At 45.5% G+C, this 26,402-nt stretch overlaps 1 protein-coding gene across 2 annotated transcripts in view; it reads left to right on the forward strand.

Moving 5' to 3' along the window:
* Window positions 1-26,402, forward strand: part of stpg2 (sperm-tail PG-rich repeat containing 2) — a 346,945-nt gene that overhangs the window by 210,957 nt on the left and 109,586 nt on the right. For both annotated transcript variants that reach the window (XM_055641243.1, XM_055641250.1), the window contains exon 12: window positions 25,010-25,125. In XM_055641243.1, coding sequence (XP_055497218.1) covers window positions 25,010-25,125 — 116 coding nt within the window. The remainder of the gene's footprint in view (window positions 1-25,009; window positions 25,126-26,402) is intronic.

The raw sequence follows: 26,402 nt of genomic DNA on the forward strand, positions 1-26,402 counted from the left end.
TGACATTACGAGTTAGAACGCATCTTCAGACAAAGGGTTCCGATCCAATACCTATTCTTTTTCTCCAGAGATGTTGCTTAACTCACTGAGTTAATCCAGGATTACCTATCTTTGGTATAAACCATCATCTGCAGTTCCTTCCTATACATTTGCTTAGGCCACATTTGGAGTATTGCATGCAATTCCGGTCACCCCATTACAGGAAGGATGTGGATGCTGTGGAGAGGGTGCAGGGTAAGTTTACCATAACGTTGCCTGGTATTAGCTATAGGAGTTGGACAAACTTGGATAGTTTTGTCTGGAAAATTGGAAGTGGAGACCTGATGGATCTTATTAAATAGTGAAGGCACAAGTAGGGGAGACAGCCAGAAGCTTTTTCTCGGGACAGAAACATCAACAACTAGAGGGCAGAGGTTTGCAGTGAGAGGAGCAAAGTATAAAAGAGATGTGTGGGGCAAGTTTTTTACACATGGGGGATAGGGGCCTGGATGGAGCTACCAGGGGTGGTAGTGGAGACAGAGACGATAGTGGTGTTTAAGAGACTTTTAAGGGACATGGGTATGCAGGGAATGGAGGGATATGGATCATGTGCTGAGAGTAACAACATTTTGTTTTGATACCTATCTGCCTACTATGGGCCTACCCTCTCCTTGGAGAATAGTGTTTTACCTGTCATTTTCTACCTGTAAATCAACTTACTTTGGTAAAAGCAACACAAAGGTGTGGCCTCACTAACATCTTGTACAGCTCACCAGTGCTTTGATGTTAAGTATTTCCATTCAGCTATTTTGCTTATGTACTTTGGAATTACTTTCCAAAGTATCTCCTTCTGCCTTCCTCTCTATCATAAAAAGAATGCAAAAAAAGTTGTGCTTTAAAATATCAAATACCCCCCACAGTATGCAATTACTTTTTATGCAACAAACCACAAATATTTGAAGTAAAAATAGATGTTCTTCCGATCGCAGTGGCTCTGATGTATCAGTGTGTATGAATAATCTTTGGTAGCATGGACAATCGGTGGATTCTTATGCTTTTGATTAGTGTAGCGTTCTGGTGTTGAAGATTACAGCCAGGACATTTTTCCTTTGTGATGCCATTGTATTCAGAGTACTGGATGCAAGCCAGTGAGAACACAAACCAGTTGATCCAACCTCAAACTATTCTCCAAAGAGCACTCCCTATTTACACGGTGACTGACTCTGAAATGCTATTGTCTATAAACTATAGATGCCAGTGATTAACATTGAACATAGAACAGTACAGCACAGGAACAGTCCCTTCGGCCCACAATGTCTGTGCCAAATATGACGCCAAGACCAACCCTTATCTACCTGCACATGATCCATATTTCTCCATTGCTTGCATATCCATGTGTCTATCCACATGTCTCTCAAATGCCACTATCGTATCTGCCTCCACCACCACCTCCTGTCCCAGGCAATCCTCAACCACTGTTAAAAAACGTCTCCTTTAACTTTGTCCCTTTCATCTTAAAGGGGCTGTCCCACATGCAATCTAATCTGCGAGTTTAGAAGAGCGTCTTTGACCTTCAAAATCACAGCATGATCGACAGGTGGTCCTAGGAGGTCCTATGAGGTCGCTGGTACTCTCCTTCATGCTCGAGGGAAGTTCCCGAATACTCGTGGCCTCAGCTAGGTCGCGGAAAAAAATTCAGCATGTTGTAACATTTTCCGCGAGTAAAATTTGGTCGGCATGGGTCTTTTTAACTCGTAGTGCAGTGGAGTGGGGTCGCTATTTACTTACAGGCAGTCGAGGGCAGCCGTAGGCAATCTCCTTCGCTGACCGGTCATTTTGATTGGCTCATTGGAGTTTTCAGGACCAAGGAAGACCGACCGGTAGGTAAAATGCCCGCTAAACTTTATTAAACTTCTCCACTCCTTCTCCCCCACCTTCTCTCCCCCTCTCTCCCCTTCTAACCCCTGCTCCCCCCCTTCTCTCCCCTTCTCGCTCCTTCTCCCCCCCCTCTCTCCCCCTTCTCTCCCCCCGCCCCCCCCCCCCCCCCCCCCCCCGCTCTCTAAAGGACTTACCTTACACTGTGCAGCCGTTTTACCTTCTTCATCGCGGGTGTGAATTTCTGACAGTGCTCCTTCGATTTCTTGGCTCCCGCCTTTGCAATGTGTTTGTGTGTGTGTGTGCGTACGGTCGATGCAGCTCGAGGCTTTCCAGGCGAGTGCCCTTGAGCTTGAAGGTCAAAGACACTCTTCTGGACTCGCGGATTAAGTCGCCCAAGTGGGACAGCCCCTTCAAGCTATGCCCTCTGGTATTTGATATTTCCATCCTGCGAAAAAGGTTCTACTGTCTACATTATCTATGCCTCTCATATTTTGCCATACTTGTGTCAGGTCCACTTCGATATCTGTAAACTCCAGCATTCCAGCGAAAACAATCCAAGTTTGTCCAACCTCTCCCTTCAACTAATCCAGGCAGCCTTTCCAAAGCCTCCACATCCTTCCTGTAATGGAGCAAATATAACTGGCAAGGGAGAAGACAAGATTTACGAGGATGTTGCCAGGATACGAGGGCCTGAGTTATAAGGTAGCAATGTTACAACATTTTGAGATTTAAAAAATCAAGTCTGCAATTTATCCCATCAGATAAAGCATAACAATAAGTTTAATTTGACACCAAATTCACTTTCATATCTCAAGTATTAAAAAAGTTATGACCATTTTCATACTCGGAAATTAGCATCTTGTTCCCTATTGATTTTCAATGGACATTACAAAAAAAGCTGTGATCTCGGATAGTCAAACGCCCATTTCTTAAGGAAAGATTAACATTTTTAAATAGCCTAAGTGTCCAAAGATTATTCACAAATAATTCACAATATAACATGATTTTTATATCTAATTTACATTAATTTATAGGCCAAATGGAAGGAATTTAGTGTTCAATTGCTGTAAATAAATGCCCATTTAAATCGGCTTTCTAGTGGGTTCATGTGGAACGCACTGGTTTAGAACGTTGACATAGCGCTGGATTAGTGCCCTCAAATGCCGAGAAAAATACTGCGGGATATAAAAAGCCCAAAATGAACTATTCGTTATAGATAACTTGATATATAGGGTTATATATATGCCCCATTTAATGTAAAAATAAGGTACATACCTTTAATTGTTTGCTTTATAAAACCCTGGGGCTGCGAGAGGTTGCGAAATCAGAGAGTAATTTTAAAACTATTATAACTATATTATCGAGGCCTATAAAACTAATAATACCTTTTGCGACCGGGTCTTGCAGCGATTTTTCGTTAATGATTTACTAGGCTGAACATGTGCGATTAGTACAGCCTAGTAAAAATCGCGTTTAAAACCCGCCCCCTCCAAACAGCGCCAAAACGCCGACATGGCTGAGGGCAGATTCCCAATGACGATTCAGGTAGGTTTTGTAACATACCTATATAAGGAGCGGTTGAGCAGGCTAGGACTCTATTCCTTGGAGAGCAGGAGGATGAGGGATGATTTTTCGAGGTGTACAAGATCACGAGAGAAAAGATAGTGTAAACGCACAGAGTCTTTTACCTATAGTATGGGAATTGAGAACCAGAAGACATAGGTTGAGATGGGATAGATTTAATAGGAATCTAACTTTTTCACACAAAGGGTGGTGGGTGTATGGATCGTGCTGCCAGAGGAGGTTCACTAGCACTATCCTACACACGAGAGACAATTTACAATATACAGAAACCAATTAACCTGCACAATTTTGGAACACCCAGGGAAAACCCACATGGTCACTGGGAGAAAGTACAAACTCCGTACAGACAGCACTTGTAATCAGGATTGAACCCGGGTCTCTGGCGCTATAAGGCAGCAACTTTACCACTGCGCCACTGTGCCTCCGTTGTTATTATACCTGCCTCAAGCTACCTCCTCTGGCAGCTCGTTTCAAAAACCCTCCACCCTCTATGGGAAAAAATTGCCCCATCAGGTTCCTATTAAATCTTACCCCTCCCACCTTAAACCTCTGTCATCTAGTTCTTGAATGCCTTAGTCTGGGTAAAATACTCTGTGTGTTTTCACTCAACCAGGGAGAATTCCTGCACTTTGGAATAATGTTGTGGGATCGTTTATGTCCATCGAGCTGGCGAAGTTATTGGGTCACAGAGTATTACAGCACGGGAAGGAGGCCCTTCGACCCAACTTGTTCATGCCGACCAAGATGCCCCATCTAAACTAGTGTAATTTGCCAGTGTTCAGCCCATATCCCTCTAAACCTTTCCTATCCATGTACATGTCCAAATGCATTTTAAATGTTGCTATAATACCTGTTTAACTACCTCCTCCGGCAACTCATTCCATATACCCACCATACTATGAGTGAAAGAATTGCCCCTCAGGTTTCTATTAAGGCTTTACTCTCTCACCTTAAACCTACTGTATATAGAAGCAAGGAACTGCTGATGCTGGTTTATTCAAAAAGACACAAAATGCTGGAATAACTCAACAGGCCAGGCAGCATCTCTGGAGAACATGGATGGGTGACGTTTCGGGTCGAGACCCTTCTTCAGACTTAGACAATAGACAATAGGTGCAGGAGCAGGCCATTTGGCCCTTCGAGCCAGCACCACCATTCAATGTGATCATGGCTGATCATCCACAATCAGTACCCAGTTCCTGCCTTCTCCCTATATCCCCTGACTCCGCTATTTTTAAGAGCCCTGTCTAGCTCTCTCTTGAAAACATCCAGTAAATCTATGTCCTTTGCTTTGTGATTCTCTCTCCCTAGGTAAAAATGTTTGTACATTCACCCTATCTATTCCACACATGGTCTTATAACTTTTATAAGATCACAGGTCAGCCTCTTGTGCTCCAGGGAATGAAGTCTTAACCTCTCTCTATCGCTCAGGCCCTTGAGTCCTGGCAACAGGGCAGAATACTGCCCTGCTCCACTCGATCATTTGTGTAGGGAGGAACTGCAGATGTTGGTTTATATTGAAGATAGACACAGAAAGCTGGAGTAACTGGGTGTCAAGGGTTATGGGGAGAAGACAGGAGAATGGGGTTGAGAGGGGAAGATAGATCACCCATGATTGAATGGCGGAGCAGACTCGATGGGTCGAATGGCCTAATTCTGCTCGTGTGACATGAATTGATGAGCTTAGCGGGTCAGGTAGCATCTCTGGAGAAAAAGAATAGGTGACGTTTCAGGTCGAAGGTGAAGTTTCGTGTCTAAAGAAGGGTCCCAACTCGAAGTGTCACCAATTATTTTTCTCCAGAGGCGCTGCCTGACCTGCTGAGTTACTCCAGCACTTTGTGTCCCACTCGATCATTTGACAGCAGAGAGATTGCTGCAGGAAGCAGCCATGGTGAGGAAAGGTAGAGAGAGGGAAGAGACGGTTTGAAGGAGCTGAAACAAGATTTCCAAGGTTACATCTTAAAGCAGATAAAGCTCCCCCATTGTCACCACCATTAATTAAAGCTGAATTAGTGTCTGCAGGGAGCATAAAATTCACCAAACTGTGCCGTGGGCCTTGTTTCTTCAGCAGATGTGTCTTAGACCCAGTGTCGTTCTCTTGCCAGCAGAGGTCACTCAATGTAAAATAAATGGTGCTGTCAGCTTCACTCCCCTCCCGTCAAGGTTAACACAGTCACAAGCAACTGTTGATGCTGGAATCTTGCTTAGAACACAAAGCACTGGAGTAACTCAGCGGGTCAGGCAGCATCTCTGGAGGACTCAGATTTGGGCCCTTCTTCAGACTGACCGCAGTAGGGCAGAGATAGCTGGAAAAGAAGATGCAAGGAACTGCAGATGCCGGTTAACAACCAAAGATACAAAGTGCTGGAGTAACTCAGCAGGTGAGGCAGCACCTCTGGAAAACGGGGATAGGTGACGTTTCGGGTTGGGAGCCTTATTCAGATGGATTGTGGTGTGCGAGGGGGTGGGAGGTGTGGGGCCAGATACAAGAGAGGTGGGAGCAGCAGTACAAAAGCCTGGCGAGTGTGAGGTGGATACAGGTGAGGGGGGAGGGATTGCAAATGGTAGGACATAAGTATGAGATAAGGAAAGAAGAGGTGAGAATTGTGAAGCCAGAGGAAGGAATATACTGTAGGTGGAAAAGAGGTGGGGAGGAAGCTGTAATGATCCATGTTCCCCGGAGATGATGACTGAGTTACTCCAGCACATTGTGTGTTTTCATGTAAATATGTTTGTGAATGTCTGTCCACTGATTGTAGAAGTGGAGTGGATCTAAAGTGGGGGTTAATGCCACCTATCACCTCTCCAAGCGTTTTCCTGCCTCTTCTCCCTCTCAGGTTTCTTCCCCCCTAGACTCAGTCTAAAGAAGGGTCCCGACCAAAATGTCACCTCAATGGTTCAATGGTGCTTTATGGTGTTTATGAAGCTATCCGTGTTCTCCAGCGATGTTGCCTGAACCACTAAGTTACTTCAGAACTTTGTAATCCGTTGTGTATTACCCAGCATCCGCAGTTTCTTGCTTCTATCTTCAGAGTTGGGAGGTGATATTTCAGAGAGAGCTACTGAAAGGACTGTCTAACTAATTTGACCAGAGAACATAGAACTGTACAGCACAGGAACAGGCTCTTCCACCCACAATGTCTGTGCCGAACATGGTGTCAGTCAGTTCAGTTTTATTTGTCATATGTAGGTTAACACAGGGTCAACGGTACAATGGAATGTGTTTGACAAGACAACGGGTCACCTCAGCAATGATATTACAAGGATAAAATTAAGGTTAAAAAAAAGATAAGATAAAAGTGACATTAGTAGATAAAAAACAATAATAAATAAAATAATCAACATATATGATGTGTTTATGAGTTCAGAAGCCTGATGGCATGATGATAAAAACTGTTCCCAAGTCTGGTGGTACGTGCAGCCATGCTCCTGTATCGTCTGCCTGACGGTAACAAGGAGAACAGTCTGCGTGTTGGGTGGTTGTGGTCCTCGATGATGCTGTGTACCTTCCGCAGGCACCGCCTGTGGAAAATGTCCTGAATGTCCGGGAGACAGTTGCCAGTGATGTGCTGTGCCGCCTTCACCTCTCTCTGTAGTGATTTGCGGCTGTGGGCAGAACAGTTCCCGTACCAGACTGTGATGCAGCCCGTCAGCAGACTCTCGATGGTGCAACTGTAGACGTTTGTGAGGATGCTGGCGGTCATGCCAAACTTCCTCAGACTTCTCAGGAAAAAGAGCCGCTGGCGGGCCTTCAGTTACTGTGTCCGTGTGCAGTGACCAAGAGAGGTCCTCAGTGATGTGCACACCAAGGAACCTGAAGCTGCTGCCAAGCTAAACAAATCTCCTTTGCATGCACGTGATCCATACCCCTCCATTTCCTGCGTATCCATGTGCCTATCAAACAGCCTCTTAAATGCCACTGTCATATGCAGCACTATTGTTAAATGCCTCCACCACCACCACCTCTGGCAGCGTGTTCCTGGCACCCACCGCTTCTGTTTCAAAAATCCTGCCCAGTGCATGTTTTTTAAACTTTGTCCTTCTCAGAGAGTTATGCCCTCTATCATTTGATATTTCCACCCTGGGGAAAAGGTACTGATGCACGGTGTGTCAACCGAACCTTCTGCTATGCTCCCTGCTTCCACATCACCTGTTTCTTGCCTGCTGTTGAATTAGAGGGGTCTTCACACTTGCCTGAGATAACAGGAGGCAGTTACAGCTGGGAGATTCTCGGCCGATTCTCTCCCGCCGAGCCGCCACTGCTCATCCCCCTGAAGACCAGATACTGGGAGGATGTAGGCGGCAACGACGACGGACACCACGGGAGGAGACAGGGGCCGGTAGGACGGCACAGTGGCTCAGCAGTAGAGCTGCTGCCTTACAGCACCAGAGATGCAGGTTCGAACCTGACTAAGAGCGCACGTTTTCCCTGTGACCATGTGGGTTTTCTCCGGGTGCTCCGGTTACCTACCACACTACAAAAACGTGCAGGTTTACAGGCTATCTAGCTTCGGTAAGTTGTAAAATTGTCCCTCGAGTGTAGGGTAGTGCTGGTGTGCCGGGTGATCATTGGTTGCTCGGAATCAGAGGCCGAAGGGCCAGCTTCCGCACTGTGTCTCTAAAGTCTAAAAGTTTCAAGAGAGGAGAGGGAATTGGGTCCTGGTCTATCCCCCCCCCCCCCCCCCCCCCCCCCCCCCCCCCAAGCCCCCCAGCTCGCTGCGGGTGGCGTTCCCGGGGAACAAAGACGGGCAGGCAAGGAGAGGGACATCGGTTGCTGGTCGACCAAGGAACACGACGGCTGGAGGCCCACAGCAGCCTGGGGCTTGCCTGAATCGGGCACTGCTCATAACAACAGGAGTGTGGACTGGAAAAGGGCGCCAAACATGCGACTCTTGCATGCGGCTCAGCAGACTATTTCTGTACAACTGCTAATCGGGGATGCGCTTGGCTATGGCAATACTCTACTGGACTGTTTGTAAGAAAATAATTTCTCTGTGCATTTACACTTTGACAATAAAGCACCATTAATAAAGCACCATGAATTAATTAATTAACCATATCCCTCTAAGCCTTTCCTATCTATGTACCTGTACAAGTGCCTTTTAAATACCATTCTAGTACCTTCCCCAACTACTTCCTCTGGCAGCTACTTCCATATACCCATATAATTCAGTGAAAAGGTTGCCCCTCAGTTTCCTATTACTTCTTGCCTCTCTCGCCTTAAATATATGCCCTCTTGTTCTTGATTCCCCATATCTGGGTAAAAGACGGTGCATTTACCTATCTATTCCCCCTTGTGATTTTATACACCTCTATCAGATCCCCCCTCAGCTTGCAAGGAATGCTGCAAGGAATAGTCCTAGCCTGCCCAACCTCTCCCTATGGGTCAAGCCCTCGAGCCCTGGCAACATTCTCTGTGTAAGAGATTTTATTTCAAAGGAGAACAGGTGAAATCTTCCCATTGTCTTGATCAACACCTACATCTTCACCACATTACAGAAGCAGATTTAGACTTGAGACTTTAGAGATACAGCCCACCAGCGATCATCCCGTACACTAGCTCTACCCTATACACTAGGGACAATTTACAATTTTACAATTAACAATTACAATTAACTTACATAGCTGCTCGTCTTTGGAGTGTGGGAGGAAACTGGAGCGTCCGGAGAAACCCATGTGGCCACAGGGAGAGCGTACAAACTTATACAGACAGCACCCGAGGTCAGGATTGAACCCAGGTCTCTGGCGCTGCAAGGCAGCAACTCTACTGCTACACACTTTACCACCCCAAATAATCTGTTTATTGACACTGACCTGTTTTGATCTTTGCAACTGTCCACCAAGCCAAATGTAAACTGAAGGAACAGCACCTTAACTCTGGACATATCGTGAGTCAATATCAATTGAAAATATTTCAGCTCACTTGCTTTCTTTTGCCTCTAAACTGGATATTTTAGGTTTAGGTTTATTATTGCCAGGTGTACCGAGGTACGGTGAAAAGCTTTTGTTTACGTTAGATCCCATCAAATTAGATAATACAGTACATGAATCCATTCAAGCCAACACAAGTATAACAGGTAGAATAGATTTTACAGACTTTGTTTCAGATTCGTAGCATCTACATTTTTTTTATTTTCATTATCACACGGCTCTTTGCAGGTGCTTTCTGCGTGTTCTTACGTTCCATGAGGAAAACAGATACTCTTGTACCCAGCTTAGGGGAATTGAAAACCAAAGTGCATAGGATGAAGGTAAATACTGGAAACACTCAGCAGGTCAGGCAGCATCTCTGGAGAAAAGGAATAGCTGATGTTTCGGGTTGGCAGGGTCTCGAGTTACTCCATCATTTTATGTTTATGGACAGGTACATGGTTTGGAGAGAAATTGGCCAAAAACAGTTAGTTTTCAAGAAGGAACTGCAGATGCTGGAAAATCGAACATACACAAAAATGCTGGAGAAACTCAGCGTCTATGGAGCGAAGGAAATAGGCAACGTTTCGGCCCAAAACGTTGCCTATTTCCTTCGCTCCATAGATGCTGCTGCACCCGCTGAGTTTCTCCAGCATTTTTGTGTACCTGCAGTTAGTTTTCATTTAGTTTATTGTCACGTGTACTGAGATACAGTGAAAAGCTTTTGTTGTATGCTAACAAGTCAGCAGAAAGACAATACATGATTACAATCGAGCTGTCCATACTGTTGGAGTAGAGGTTTAAAAGATTGGGGCGATTGTAATGCATGATTGCAGATCCATTTCTGTGACCAGCGCACAGAGTCGCCTGGTTTGGCCGCCATCTTGAGACACACAAGCTTTGATAGGACATCGTGTTCACCATGGACTAGTTGAGCCAAAGGGCCTGTTTCTGTGCTGTATGACTCTACACCTGTAGCTACACATCAAATAATATGGCATTCTTGGCTTCATTGATCGGGTCATTTAATATAACGGTCAGCAAATCATGATGCAGCTTTATCGACTTTGCTTGGGCAAAGCTGCAGTTCGGTGCCCCATTACAGGAATGCTTTGGAGGTTTTGGAGAGGGTGCTGAAGAGTTTTACCAGAATAATGCCTGGATTAGACTGTATTAGCAAATTACGTTGGACTGTATTAGGTTGGACAAATTTTGATGGATTTCTCTGTAGTGTCTGAGGCTGAGGTGAGACCTGATAGAAGTATATAAAATTATGAGAGGCATAGATAGGGTAGACAGTCAGAACCTTTCTCCCAGCCTGGAGATGTCAAAGACGAGAGAGCAGAGCATTAGGTGAGAAGGGCAAAGTTTAAAAGAAATGTGCGGGGCAAGTTTTTTCTACAGAGAGTGGAGGGGCCGGGGCTGGTGGTGGAGGCGGACATGATACCAGTATTTGAGGCTTTTAGATAGGCACATGGATATGCAGGGAATGGAGGGATATGTATTACTTGCAGTAGATGAAATTAGTTTTGCATGGCATCATGTTCAGCACAATTATTGTGGGCTGAAATGCCACGTAGAAACAAAGAATATGGAGAAAATATCTCCAGGTGCTGGTTTAAATCGAAGGTAGACACAAAATGCTGGAGTAACTCAGCAGGACAGGTAGCATCTCTGGAGAGAAGGAATGGGTGACGTTTCGGGTCAAGATGCTTCAGTTACTCCAGCATTTTGTGTCTACCTTAGAAACAAAGAACTGCAAATGCTGGTTTATAGGGTGGGCGACGTTTTGGGTCAGGACAGTCGACCCAAGATAGACACAAAGCGCTGGAGTAATTTAACGGGTAAGGCAGCATCTTAAGGGTTGGGACCCTTCATCAGAAGAAAGGTCAACCATCCTTTTTCTCCAGAGGTTCTGCCTGATTCGCTGAGTTACTCCAGCACTTTCTGTCTATCTATACTGTTTCATGTTCTGTAGCATCAATCATGATCAAACATATGATAAAAGTGACCACACTGCTACATTATAAAGCAGGAGGAAATCAGAGTACCCGCAGAAAACCTACGCAGTTACAGGGAGAATGTGCACACTGCATACAGACATCCCTCGTAGTCAGGATTGAACCTTGATCTCTGGCGCTGTGAGGCAGCAACTCTACCACTGCGCCGCTGTGCCACCACACCGTGAGACCGCACTGCAATATTTTGCCTTCAGTGTTCTAATATTTAATTGGTAGTAAAACATATTGAGGAATGTAAAAGAAGGTACATAAATGCAAGCTGTTGATGACCATTTAGAGTCTAGGACCAGAGGCCAAAGCCTCAGAGTAAAAGCACGTACCTTTAAAAAGGAGATGAGGAGGAATATCATTTGTCAGTGGGTAGTAAGGGTGTCAGGTGTTATGGTGAGAAGGCAGGAAAATGGAGTTGAAAGATAGATCATGGTTGAATGGCAAAGTAGACTTAATGGGCCGAATGGCCTAATTCTGTTCTGAGAATTTATGAATTTATGAAGTCGTTCATTATTCTTCACATGGCTCAGTATTATTTTTAACATAAGTGTAGTTGCTGGAGCTGACTCCAGAGCATTGAATCACTCAGGTGAATGTGACATCTGGGCTATAGCTGTGAAATTGCCCGTAACCTACCTCCAATGGCACGCTCCATCTGCCCTGACACATTAATTGACATTTGGCAGACTCGTTAGGTAGTCTGAGATAATCGGTAACACCAGCAGTTAATTTCCCCATTAGTGTCTGACCCAAACGGAGCAGGCTGCAGTCTCGAAGGAGTTTGTAAGGGAGGATGATGGAAGCAAAGCTGTAAAATCTGAGGCGCCGCATTGTGGAGCAACGGTAGAGGTGCTGCCTCACAGCACCAGAGTCCCAGGTTCGATCCTGACCTCGGGTGCTGTCTGTACAGAGTTTTGATGTTCTCGATATGACTCTGTGGGTTTTCTCCGGGTGCACCGGTTTCCTCCTACACTCCAAAGATTGTGCAGGTTTGTAGGTTCATTGGCTCCTCTAAATTGCCCCTAGTGTTGTGTAGGATAGCATTAGTGTATGCGTGATTACTGGTCGGCATGGACGGTGGGCCGAAGGGCTTGTTTCCACATGGAATCTTTAAACTAAACTAAATTAAACTAACTAAACTAAATAACTTGCATACCACCAACGGGCCAGAGGATATGAAAGGACACACAGTGCTGGAGGTCAGGCAGCATCTCCGGAGAACATGCATTGGTGATGTTTTGGGTTGGGACCTTTCCTCAGATGATATAACTTGCTTTAGACCTGCCAACTCCTTCAGTTTACTCATCATAGTCATAGAGCGTTAGAAGAATACAGCACGGAAACAGGCCCTTTGGGCCAACTCGCTCGCCCTAGACCCAGATGCCCCATCTAAGCTAGTCCAATTTGCCCTCATTTGGCCTATATTCATTCTAAAACTTTCCTCTCCATGTACATAGAAACATAGAAACATAGAAATTAGGTGCAGGAGTATGCCATTTGGCCCTTCGAGCCCGCACCGCCATTCAATATGATCATGGCTGATCATCCAACTCAGTATCCCGTACCTGCCTTCTCGCCATACCCCCTGATCCCCTTAGCCACAAAGGGCCACATCTAACTCCCTCTTAAATATAGCCAATGAACTGGCCTCAACTACCCTCTGTGGCAGAGAGTTCCAGAGATTCATCACTCTCTGTGTGAAAAAAGTTCTTCTCATCTCGGTTTTAAAGGATTTCCCCCTTATCCTTAAGCTGTGACCCCTTGTCCCGACCAGAAGCGTCACCAATCTATGTTCTCCAGAAATGCTGCCTGACCCGCTGAGTTACGTGTCCAAGTGTCTGTTAAATGCTGTTATAGCATCTGTCTCTGGCAGCTTGTTCTATGCACCCACCATCATCTTGCTCCTCATGATCGGAGTTCCTGTTGAGCACTTTAAATTCCTGTGGTTCACACACCCGAGTTCCCTCCAGGTTTTATAGAATTGTTGTCATACTGTTGAAATGCAATGTGTGTTGGATAACATTTTGCCTATTGAGTCCAAGAAATCCCCTCAACCCTGCTGCCTGGATTAGAAGTTATTAACTCCAAGGAAAGTTTGGACAAACTTGGATTGTTTTCTGAGGAAGATTAGAGGCTGAGAGGAGACCTGATAGAAGTCTATAAAATGTTGAGGCTTGTAGATAGGCACATGGATATGCAGGGAATGGAAGGATATGGATCGTGCAGGCAGAGGAGATTAGTTTATTGGTCGATAGACACAAAATACTGGAGCAACTCAGCAGGAGGCAGGCAGCATCTCTGGAGAGAAGGAATGGGTGATGTTTCGGGTCGAGACCTTTCTTCAGACTGTATCGTGTTTGGCATGGATTTTGTGGGTTAAAGGGCATGTTCTTGTGCTGCTGATGTACCATTCTATATTGGTTCAATAAGAGGCATGGTTAGGATAGACAGTCTGAATCATTTTCCCAGAGTGGCAATGCATAGTTTAAAGGTCAGAGGTGGAAGGTTTAAAGGAGATGTGTGGGGCAGGTATTTTTACAGAGGGTGGTGGGGACCTGGAACGCACTGCCAGAGGTGGTGGTGGAATCGGATACCATTGTGGCATTTTAGAGCCTTTAAGATAGGCAAATGGAATGGAGGAATATGGATCACGAGCAGGCTGAGGAGATTAGTTTAACTTGGCATGATGTTTGGCATAGACATTGTGGACCGAAGGGCCTGATCCTGTGCTGTAATGTACAATGTTAAATGGAATAACGTAATTTTGTGACACAATTTAACAAGGTCATAAGAAAAGCAAACCATTAAAATTGACCTATCGGAACCACCCTGCTTGGGGTCATCTTTTGCCGGCCCTGATTTGTCTTGGAGTTTTCTTGCTTCCAGTTCCCCTCTCTACAATCAGTCTGAAGAAGGGTCCCGACCAGAAGCGTCACCAATCTATGTTCTCCAGAAATGCTGCCTGACCCGCTGAGTTACTTCAGCATTTTGCGTGTATCTTTGGTAGAAACCAGCACCTGCAGTTCCATTTTATTGCAAACCATTAACATTTTGGTTTTATTTCTGGAGGGGGGTGGAATTGAAAAGTAGGGATACTAATTTATACCTGTATTCCACCTAGTTTAGAATACTATGAACAGTTCTGGTCATTGTATTGTGAAAAGGAAATAGAGGCACAGGGGACGATGCAGACTCATGATGATACCAGAGATGCAAGGATGCACACATCAAGAAAGGATGCACCGAATAAATCCCTTCTGGGAAAGGAAAGCTGAGGGATGACCATTAAAATGATGACAGTGTTCGACAGATAGGAAGTAGCGTGAATGTTTCCACTAGAGGCAGTCAGTGTAAAAGAGTCACTGAAAATTCCATAAGGATTTCCAAGGAAACTTCTGGAACTCACTCCCAAAGGCAATGAATTGTGTCAAGGCTTTTAGAATAAAAGGACATGCCTTTAGAAAGATGAGGAGAAATTTCTTTAGTCAGAGGGTAGAGAATCTGTGAAATTCATTGCCACAGATGATTGTGGAGGCCAAGTCAATGGGTATTTTTAAGACGGAGGTTGACAGATTCTTGATTAATAAGGGTATCAAGGGTTATGGGGAGAAGGCAGGAGAATGGGGTCGAGAGAGAAAGAATTAGATAGTTAGATAGTGCTCTTAAAGAAAGCGGAGTCAAGGGATATGGGGAGAAGGCAGGAACTGGGTACTGAATGTGGATGATCAGTAATGATCACAGTGAATGGCGGTGCTGGCTCGAAGGGTCGAATGGCCTACTCTTGCACCTATTGTCTATTGTCTATTGTCTAATGATCATCAATGGTTGTGTAGACTCCATGGGCCAAATGGCTCCTATGATTTATGAACGTGAACTTTTAAGGGGAGGAGACTGGGCAACGACATCATGGAGAAGCCAGTAAGTTGGAAAAGGTGCAAAAGTGATTTGCCAGGATGTTACTTGAGTCTGCAGACTTTTATTATAGGGAAAGGTTGGATAGGCGGGGACATTTTTCTTTGGAGCGTTGGAGGCTGAGGGGTTCCTTATTGAGGTGTATGGATAAAGTGAATGTTCACAGCCTTTTTTCCCAGAGTAGATTATTATAAAACTAGAGGGCATAGACTTTAAATGAAACAAAGCATTGGAGTACTGACTTCATCCACTTCACCACCAACTTCCATCCGGCACTCCAATACACCTGGACCATTTCCGACACTTCCCTACCTTCCTTGACCTCACCATCTCCATCGCAGGGGACAGACTTGTGACCGACATACACTACAAACCCACTGACTCACATGGCTATCTGGACTACACGTCTTCCCACCCTGCCCCTTGTAAAGACTCCATCCCCTACTCCCAATTCCTCCGCCTACGCGGCATCTGTTCCCAGGATGAGACGTTCCACATCAGGGCATCTGAAATGTCCTCGCTCTTCAGGGAACGGGGATTCCCCTCCTCCACCATAGATGAGGCTCGCACCAGGGTCTCTTCCATACCCCGCAACACTGCTCTCGCTCCCCATCCCCGCACTCGCAACAAAGGCAGTCCCCCTAGTCCTCACCTTTCACCCCACCAGCTGGCAAATACAACACATAATCCTCCGTCAGTTTCGCCACCTCCAACGTGACCCCACCACTCGCCACATCTTCCCATCTCCCCCAATGTCTGACTTCCGCAAAGACCGCTCCCTCCGCAACTCCCTTGTCAATTCTTCCCTTCCCTCCCGTACCACCCCCTCCCCGGGCACTTTCCGTTGCAACCGCAAGAAATGCAACACCTGTCCCTTCACCTCCCCCCTCGACTCCATTCAAGGTCCCAAGCAGTCGTTCCAGGTGCGACAAAGGTTCACCTGTATCTCCTCCAACCTCATCTACTGCATCCGCTGCTCTAGATGTTAGCTGATTTACATCTGTGAGACTAAGCGGAGGTTGGGCGATCGTTTCGCCGAACACCTCCGCTCAGTCCGCAATAACCTACCTGAACTCCCGGTGGCTCAGCACTTCAACTCCCCCTCCCATTCCCAATCCGACCTCTCTGTCCTGGGTCTCCTCCATTGCCAGAGTGAGCAACACTGGAAATTGGAGGAACAGCACCTCATATTCCGCCTGGGTTGGCATGAACATTGAATTCTCCCAATTTTGCTAGCCCTTGCTGTCTCCTCCCCTTCCTTAACCCTTGAGCTGTCTCCTCCCATCCTCCCGCCCTCGGGCTCCTCCTCCTCCCTTTTTCCTTCCTTCTCCCCCCCACCCCCCATCAGTCTGAAGAAGGGTTTCGGCCTGAAATGTCACCTATTTCCTTCGCTCCATAGATGCTGCTGCACCCGCTGAGTTTCTCCAGCATTTTTGTGTACCTTCGATCTTCCAGCATCTGCAGTTCCTTCTTGAACACATTGGAGTAACTCAGCAAGCCAGACAGCATCTCTGGACGCAGATAAATGAAGTTTTGGGTAAAGACCCTTTTTCTGACGCTTGGAGACGTTTTGTCACAATCCTTCTTGAGAAACCATAGACAAGGAGAGGGGGGAGAGATTTAAGTGGGATCTTGGGAATAACCTTTCATTCAGAGGTTAGTATGCATCTGGAACAATTACCAGAGGAAGCTATAGAAGTCAAAATAATTATGATTTTCAAAAGACATTTGGACAGATATGTGATTGGGAAGGATATGGGCCAAATGCAGGCAAATGGGTCTAGGCCAGGATGTCAACTTGTTCAGCATGAATAAGGGGGGACAAAGGGCCTATTTCTGTGTTGTACATCTCTGACTTTATATGTGAATGGGAAAGGGTTAACACTGATGGATTTAGATCGGGCAAGATAGGTGGAGCTTCATGGGGAGCAGAACGAGGTGAATGTCTAGTACATCACATGTATGGAGCGTGCTGTGTTTAAAAGGGGCGGCACAATGGCGCAAAGGTAGATCTGCTACCTCGCAGCGCCAGAGTCCTGGGTTAGATTCTGACCTCTCTATGTGGCATTTGCATGTTCTCCCAGTAATCGTGTGGGTTTTCTCCGGGTGCTCTGATTTCCTCCCACATCCCAAAGATGTGCGGGTTTGTGAAGGGCCTGTCCCTCGGGTATGTGACCTGCATGCGGCAAGCACAACCTAAATGGCCGGTCCCACCAGCATGCGCCTGCATGCGGCAAGCGCGACCTAACGTGGTCGCTTGAGCCGTACGGCATGTGGCAAACACGACCAAACCAGAAGCGGGAGCCGCGCGGAGGTCGAGTGAGTGACACAACGTCGAGGCGGCTGCTGGCCGGCAGGCCGTTGCCACGCGGAATTTTTAAACACGGTCAGTTTTTCGGAGCCCCGAGCGATGTCGGGACCAGCTCCGCACAACTCCATACGGCACCGGCAATCGGTGGGACCGGCCCCGCGAGGCCGTACGGCTCAACCGACCACGTTAGGTCGCGCTAGAGGCGCATGCTGGTGGGACCGGCCCTTTAGGTCGCAGGTCGCATGCCCGTGGGACAGGTCCTTAAGTTAATTGATCTTTGTAAATGGCTCCAAGTGGATAGAGAAAGTGGGATAACGTAGAACGAATGTGAACGTGTGATCAATAGTTGGCGTGGAGTCGGTGAGCCAAAGGACCTGTATCCACGCTGTATTTCTAAAAAAAAAGACATTTGGACAGGTACATGCACAGAAAAAATTTAGAGGAAGATGGACTAAATGCAAGCAAATGGGACTAATTGAGGTAGCATATTAGTCAACATGTATTAGTTGGGCTGAAAAGACTGTGTCTGTGCTGTATGACTATATGACTCAGTGAATCCTAGCGGGGACACCAGCCTGACGAAACCCACAGTCTGACGAAGGGTTCCGACCTGAATGTCTCCCATCCTTTTTCTCCAGAGATGCTGCCTGACCCACTGAGTTACTCTGGCACTTTGTGCCTAACTAGTGTGGACAACTTCCCTTGACTCACTCCATCTGTGACATTGTCTACCTCTAGTTTGAAGAAAGGCTCTGACCTATCCATGCCCTCAAGAGATGCTGCCTGACCCGCTCAGTTACTCCAGCACCTCTAGTCAGGAGACATTGTCTTTGGTACTAATGGCTTCATTGGAACAATGCTACTTTGTCTGAAATTGTTTTGTTTCAGCGCTGACTGTTTGTAGCTTTGATAACACATCCAAGGCACTGCAAGGATATGAAATATACAAGTGTAATACCAGTTTGTGAAGACCAGCACAGGGATAGGCTTCAAGACTAATACTCGTCATTGAAATTGAGAGGGATTATTTTGTTCAGTGCACCTCAGGTCTCTGTGTTCCACATTCAATCTACTTTCATCTTCAGTCATCACAGTGCAAAGACTAGTGGTGGTATCTTCCATTTTTATGTTGGTGAGTTTATATTTTAAAAGAAAAAAAATGAATGCTGGTTTAACATTTGTAGGAACTAGGCTGGCTCGTGAATCTTTGATTCAGAACATTTCCAAATGCACATCTTTCAAGAACTCCAATATACAATGGTAGCTATATGAAGTGAGATGCCAGAGTTGAGGCAGATACTATAACAGAATTTAAATGGCACTTGGACAGTACTTGGATAGGAAAGGTTCATGGGCCAAATGTGGGCAACTTAGATGGGACATCTTGTTTGGCATGGACGAGTTGGGCTGAAGGGCCTGTTTCTGTGTTGTTATTTTATGACTATGACTACCATAATTAGAAAAAAACAAGTCTGTAGTAGTGCAAGATCTTGGTCAGCATGGGCAGGTTGGGCTGAAGGGCCTGTTTCCATGCATGTCTCTATGTATGTTTGTATGCATGTTGGTCTATTGAATTGTAGTTTTGTTTAGTGATACAGAATGGAAACAGGCCCTTCAGCCCGTCGAGACCACAGTGACCATCGATAATCCTGTACACTAGTTCCATGTTATCCCACTTTCTCTGGGCATTAATGGCAATTTTGCAGGGGGGCAATTTTAGCCTAAAAACCTGCAGGTCTATGGGATGCGGGAGGAAACTGTTGCATCTGGAGGAAACACGCACAGTCACAGGGCAAACATGCAAACTCCAAACAGACAGTCAGTAGCTGAGGTCAGGATCAAACTCGGGTATCTGGCACTGTGAGGCAGCAGTTCTACCCGCTGTACCACTGTGGTGCCTTGTTATGGGAATATTATGGGATCTCGATTATATGTATGGCGTCTGTAACTTGGGAACTCATAACTGAGGATCCATCTGTAGTGGATCATCCATCTGAGATAGAGGTGAGGAAAACTGCTTCTCCATCCGAGCGGTATGGAGCACTGTGGTAGAGTTGGCTTGGTGTAAATGTAAATTGTCCCTAGTGTGTGTAGTATGGGGATCACTTGTCGACGCTGACTCGGTGGGCAAAAGGGCCTGTTTCTGCATTGTACCTCTAAACTAAACTAAACTAAACTAAACTAAACTAAACTAAACTAAACTAAACTAAACTAAACTAAACTAAATGACCTGCCTCAACTACCTCCTCTGGCAGCTAGTCTCACAATCTTGCACTACTATGGACTTGCAATTGTAATAGAGTCATAAAGTAATAAACAGGCCCTTCAGCCCAACTCAACCCATGCTGACCAAGATGCCCCATCGCAGCTAGTCAGCCTACCGGCAATTGGCCCATATCCCTCAAAATCTTTCCTATCTTTGTACCTGTCCAAGTGTCTTTTAAATACTGTTGTGGTGCCTACATCAACAACCTCCTTTTACAGCTCATTTCATATATGTACCAGTCTCTCAATGAAAAGTTGCCCCTCAGGTTCCTATTAAACTTTGCTCTTCCTCTGCCTGCTCGTGATCCATATCCCTCTATTCCCAGCATATCCATGTGCTTATCTAAAAACCTCTTACATACCACTATCGTATCTGCCTCCACCACCACCCCTGGCAGCACATTCCAGACACCCACCCACCCACCCACCCTCTATGTAAAACACTTTTCTCATGTATCTCCATAACACATCTCGTACCTGTGCTCTCTAGTCTTTGACATTTCCATTCTGGGAAAATAGTGCAGTCTGCCTATCTTCTCTTTGTCTCATAATTTTATATATATATTTCTATCAGGTCTCCTCTCAACCTCCGGCATTCCAGAGAAAACAATCCAAATATAATCAATCTCTCCTTACAGCTAATGCCTCTATTGTTCTCTCACTGGTTTTCTACTATGTTTTCTACTCTCTCATGTTTCATGTCGATGGCAGGTGGCGCAGCAGTAGAGTTGGTGCCTTACAGTGCCAGGGACCTGGGTTCGGTCTTAGCTACGGGTGCTATCTGTGCGGAGTTTGTTCGTTCTCCCTGTGACCACGTGGGTTTTTGTCCGGATGCTCTGGTTTCCTCCTACACTCCAAAGACGTACCTGTAGGTTTATTGGTTTCGGTAAAAATTGTAAATGATCCCTAATGTGTAGGATAGTGCCAGTGTGCCGGGCTCGCTGGTCGGCGTGGACTCAGTGAGCTGAAAGGTCTGTTTCCACGCTGTATCTCCAAAGCCTAAAATCTAAATCTCTTTACCTCCATTCCACACATCTCTGAATCACCCCCCCACCCCCCCCCCCCAACTCACTTGTATCCACTTATTACTTCTCTTTTCCAGGTTTTTCCCATCACTACAATCAGTATGAAGAAAGGTCCTGACCCGAAATGTCACCTTTTCATTCCCTCCACAGATGCTGCCTGACCCGTTGTGTTCCTCCAACAATCTGTGTTTTGTTTTGATTCCAGCCTCTTGCAATCTCTGATGTCTTCCTTCAAATCTTCTTTGTCCAAACCTTTGACCTCACATCTCTTTCCTCAGCAGGCTCGAATGCCTTGTTAATGAAGTGCGCTGGGATATTTTACTGAGCTAACGTGCTATATAAATGCAAAGTTGCTACTGTGTCAACACCCGTGTTATGGGTTAATTTTCACAAGTGATTGATCTATTTACTCTTGAAGATTTTTTAAAAGCCGGCGCACAGATTTTCAAGTTATTAATATTTACAGTGACCATGTGTGATGAATGATTCATGAGTTGATCTTATGCCTGCCAGTTCTGCAATGTTTTAATGTTGTTGGTACCTTTGATCAGGAGTCTCTTTGTGAGTTTTTGCCTGATATTATCTTTATATCTGTGTATATAAAACAATTTTTTGTTACAGTTCCCTCCTTTACTCTCTCACATTCCACGTGCACACATAGGCAAAGGATCACTGCAAGAAGTTTATTTTTGACACGGGTAGATTCTTGCAGAGTTCCCAGGGAGTCTCAAGCCCGTAGATCAGCCAACATCTTTCCTACGCCTGTTTTTTTTCTTTTGGCCTGGAGACATGAAATGCAGGGGATTCCCCATAGAAATGGATTCTCACTAATAGGGTGAACCTTCCTTGAGTGGATGGTGGCAGCGTGGGCTGGGATTCTGCATCAACACGTTTGAAGATCATCCAACACCAACTCCCCGGGAGTTGGGCGATGGACGTGCTTCCCGTCTCTCGCTCTCTCTCCAAAGCACAACAGGCAAATGTACAAATAGGTCATCTTCCAGCAAAGACTGGGGCTCGCTTTAGAAAAGAGAAGCCTATGGGGGGATGAACTGGCAGATGTTAGCAATGGATCTGTATTTTAGAAGGATGAGCGGGTACCTCATTGAGACTTTACCGAATAGTGAAAGGCCTGGATAGAATGGGTGTGGAGAGGATGTTTCCACCAGTGGGAGAGTCTAGGAACAGAGGCCACAGATTCAGAATAAAAGGGCATACCTTTAGGAGATGAGGAGGTATTTCTTTAGTCAGAGAGTGGTAAATCTCTGGAATACACTGTCACAGTGGGGCCAGGTCAATTAATAATTTTAAGGCAGAGATTGATACTATCTTGATTAGTATGGGCATCAAGGGTTATTGGGAGAAGGCAGGTGAATGGGGTTGAGAGGGAAATCTAGATCAGCCATGATTGAATGGTAGAGTAGACTTGATGGGCTGAAATGCCTAATTTTGCTCCAAGAACTTATGAACATGAGTAAATGCAGGGATGATGCTTTCAGTGGAGGATCCTACGCAGCAGCGGTGGAAAGCATCTTGTCCGGAAATATTACCATCTGGTTTCGGAATTGCTCTGCCAAGGACAAGAAGGCTCTGCAGAGAGTAGTGCGTTCGGCCGAACACTCTATGGGAACTTCACTCGCCCCCCTGCAGGAACTATACAACAGGAGGTGCAACTCCAGAGCAAATAAAATCATGGGAGACCCCTTCCACCCCTGCAACGGACTGTTCCAGCTGCTACGGTCAGGCAAACGCCTCCGTTGCCATGCGGTGAGAACGGAGAGGTTGAGAAGGAGTTTCTTCCCAGAGGCCATTCGGACTGTAAACGCCTATCTCACCAGGGACTAACTCAACTGAACGTTTTTCCTTCCATTATTTATTATGTAAAAGAATATGTGTGTTATGATTGTGTTTATAATTTGTTTGGTTGTTTGGTTGTTTGTCTTTTGCACAAAAGTCCGCGAGCATTGCCACTTTCATTTCACTGCACATCTCGTATGTGTATGTGACAAATAAACTTGACTTCATTTCACAATTGCATGAATCAGGAGTTGGAGTTGCTCACTCAGTCCATCAAGCCATACAAATTAATTGTATGTAGATAGAAGATAAGCACAAAATGCTGGTGAAACTGAGCGGATCGGGCAGCATCTCTGAAGAAAATAAATATTATATTTCGGGTCGGAACCCTTCTTCAGACCCCGAACGTCACCTATTTCTTTTCTCCAGAGATGCTGTCTGACCTGCATAGTTACTCCATCATTTTGTATCTATCTGTGTTGTAAACCAGCATCTGCAGTTCATAAGGTCATGTTAAAGGAGCGGAATTAGGTAATTTAGTCCATCAAGTCTACTCTGCCATTCAATCATGACTGATCTATCTTTCCCTCTTAACCCCATTCTCCTGCCTTCTTTCCATAACCCCTGGCACCTGTACTAATTAAGAATCCGTCAATCTCTGTCTTAAAAATATCCATTGGCTCAGCGTCCGCAGCTGTGGCGATGAATTCCTCAGATTCACCACCCTCTGGCTGAAGAAATTCCTCGTCATCTCCTTTCCGTTTCTTCAAATGCTCCTGTGCTGTGTGTGGTATGCTTGCCTTTATCAGTTGGGGCATTGAGTATAATAGTTTTGTTGCAGCTCTATAGGGCTGTGGACTGCTCTATATTCTATTTTCTTAATAAGATCATAGTTGATTTGATTGAAACCTCAACTCTCGCATTCTTGCTAACCGCAATAATCCTTTAACCCCCTTGCTTGTCAAGAAACTATCTGCCACTTCCTTAAAAATATTTGAAACTCCTGGCGCCACCACCACCCTTTGAGAAAGAAAGTTCCGACCACTTACTCGGCTTTCAGTTTAGTTTTCGTTTTAGTTTAGAGATACAGCTCGGAAATAGGCCCTTCGGCCCACTAAGTCCACGTCAAACAGTGATCCTCGCACACTAATACTATCCTACACACATAGGGACAATTTACAATTTTTACCATAATCAAGTTACCTACACACCTGCACGTCTTTGGAATGTGGGAGGAAACCGAAGCTCCCAGAGAAAACCGACGCAAATCACGGGGAGAACGTACAAACTCCGTACAAACAGCACCCGTAGTCAGGATCGAACCTGGGTCTGTGGCGCTGTAAGGCAGCAACTCTACTGCTATGCTGCTTACTATAACAGAACTATAACAACATTTGAAAGATACTCGGCGAGGTACATGGATAGGAAACGTTTTGTGGGATATGGGTCAAACGTGGGCCAATGAGACCAACTTAGTGCAGATGGGGCATCTTGCTTGGCAAGGCCGAGTTGGCCATAGGGCCTGTTTCCATGCTGTTCGACTCTATGGTTGCATTAGTTTAACGCGATCATATTTGGTATGAACATTGTGGGGCAAAGGGCCTGTTTCTGTGCTATACTCTTGTACTATTTTATGTCCTATATTCAATGAATGTTTCTAAGATGTAATAACTGGCCATTTTCGTGTGGCTGTTTGTAAGAGCTGGCTGTGTCCAGATTGGCAGTGGAGTTTGCAGCATTACCGCAGGGAGTACTCGTCATAAACACTTCACTGGCTGTGATGTTATTTGGGATGTCCTTAGAAAGATGAGTAAGGTGCCACATAAATGTTCAAAAGTTCATGTCATAGGAGCAGGATTAGGCCATTTGGTCCATTAAGTCTACCACACCATTCAATCATGGCCAATCTATCTTTCCCTCTTAACCCCATTCTCTTGCCTTCTCCCCTTAACCTTTGACCATTTACTAATCAAGAATTTATCAATCTCCACTAAAAATACCCAATAACGACCTCCACAGCCATGTGGCAATGAATCCCACAGATTCACCACCCTCTGGTAAAGAAATTCCTCTTCATCGCCTTTCTAAAGGTACATAATGCCCTCTAGTCCTAGACTCTCTTAAAAAAACGAATTTAAAAAAAAATTAAACAATGTTACAGTGGTCATGAGTGATCTCAATGTGTAGGTGGACTGGGAAAATCAGGTTGATACTGAGTCTCAAGAGAAGGAATGTCAAAGAGAATTATGTCTGACTTCTTCCAAGTACGAGAAATATAATTCCACTGGCTACTGTTGAGCGTTAACATTTTCTTTCTTTGTTCTTTTGTTTCTCAGGACCTGGTGCATACAAGCCTTTGCTGAAGTCCAAGCCCAAAATGGCTTTAATGGTGTCGAGACAACCCCGCTTTAAAGAGGACAATTACTTCACCCCTGGCCCCGGAGATTATGAGGTAAGAATTATTCCACCTGCCGCATTCAACAGGAGCAGAATGAGGTTTATTTTTTTAACAAAAGGTAAGGTTCCTGGACATTCGATACTCTCCAATAAAGACAGCAGGAACAGGATGGTAAGCTTGCCATTGTCGGGGCGTTGAGTATAACAGTCGTGAAGTCACGTTGCAGCTTTGGACTTTCTACGTTACAGCTTTGTAAATCTTTGGTTTGGCCTCATTTGGAGTATTGCGTGCGGGTTCTGGTCGCCCCATTACGGATGCGGAAGGATGCGGTGACCTTGGAGAGTACGCAAAAGAGCTTTAACAGAATGCTGCCTGGATTACAGCAAATTAGCTATGCAGGGCAGATGGATAATTTTGGATTCTTTTCACTGGAGCTGTGGAGGCTGAAAGTAGACCTGATAGAAGTTTATAAAATTTCGAACGTCACAGACAATCAGAATCTTTAGATGTGTGGAAATGTCAAAGAGTAGAAGGCATTTAAGGTGAGATGGGCAAAGTTTAAAGGAGATGTGCAGAACAAGTTTTTTTACACTGAGGGTGTTGGGCCGAAGTCCCTGTTCCCGTTCTTCAGACTGACTGTGGTAGGAAGGGGGAGGTGGGGAGTGGAGGGAAGGTAGAAGAGAAGAAGGGCAGGACAAAGTACAGCAGGTAATAATGACTATAGGGGGAGCCACGCTTTGTCCTGTCTCTTCTCTCTTCTAACTTTCTTTCCCTGCAATCAGTGTGAAGAAGGGTCCCAACCCAAAACATCACCTATCCATGTTCTGCAAACATGCTGCCTGACCCGCTGAGTTACACCAGCACTCTGTCATTAAAAAAAATTAATTACTTTGTCCTTTTCATAATAGATGAATTAATTGTCCTGTGTTGTCAATTAATTAGTTAATCATGCTATTTTTAATGAACAGGTTAGTTACTCTGAACTAATTTTAATGGACTGGGTAATACTTTAGTTTAGAGAGACAGTGCGGAAACGGGCCCATCGGCCCACCGCGTCCGCATCGATCAACGATCCCCACACATTAACACTATCCTACACACACGAGAGACAATTTACACTTATACCAAGCCAATTAACCTGCAAACCTGTACGTCTTTGGAGTGTGGGGGGAATCCGAAGTTCTCGGAGAAAACCCACACAGCGGAGAATGTACAAACTACGTATCGACAGCACCCGTACTCGGGATCGAACCCGTGTCTCCAGCGCTGCAAGCGCTACAAACGCTGCAAGGCAGCAAATCTACCGTTGCGCCACCGTACCGTATGTACTC

Source organism: Leucoraja erinacea, chromosome 1 (assembly GCF_028641065.1).
Source record: "Leucoraja erinacea ecotype New England chromosome 1, Leri_hhj_1, whole genome shotgun sequence".
Taxonomy (NCBI): Eukaryota; Metazoa; Chordata; class Chondrichthyes; order Rajiformes; family Rajidae; genus Leucoraja; species Leucoraja erinaceus.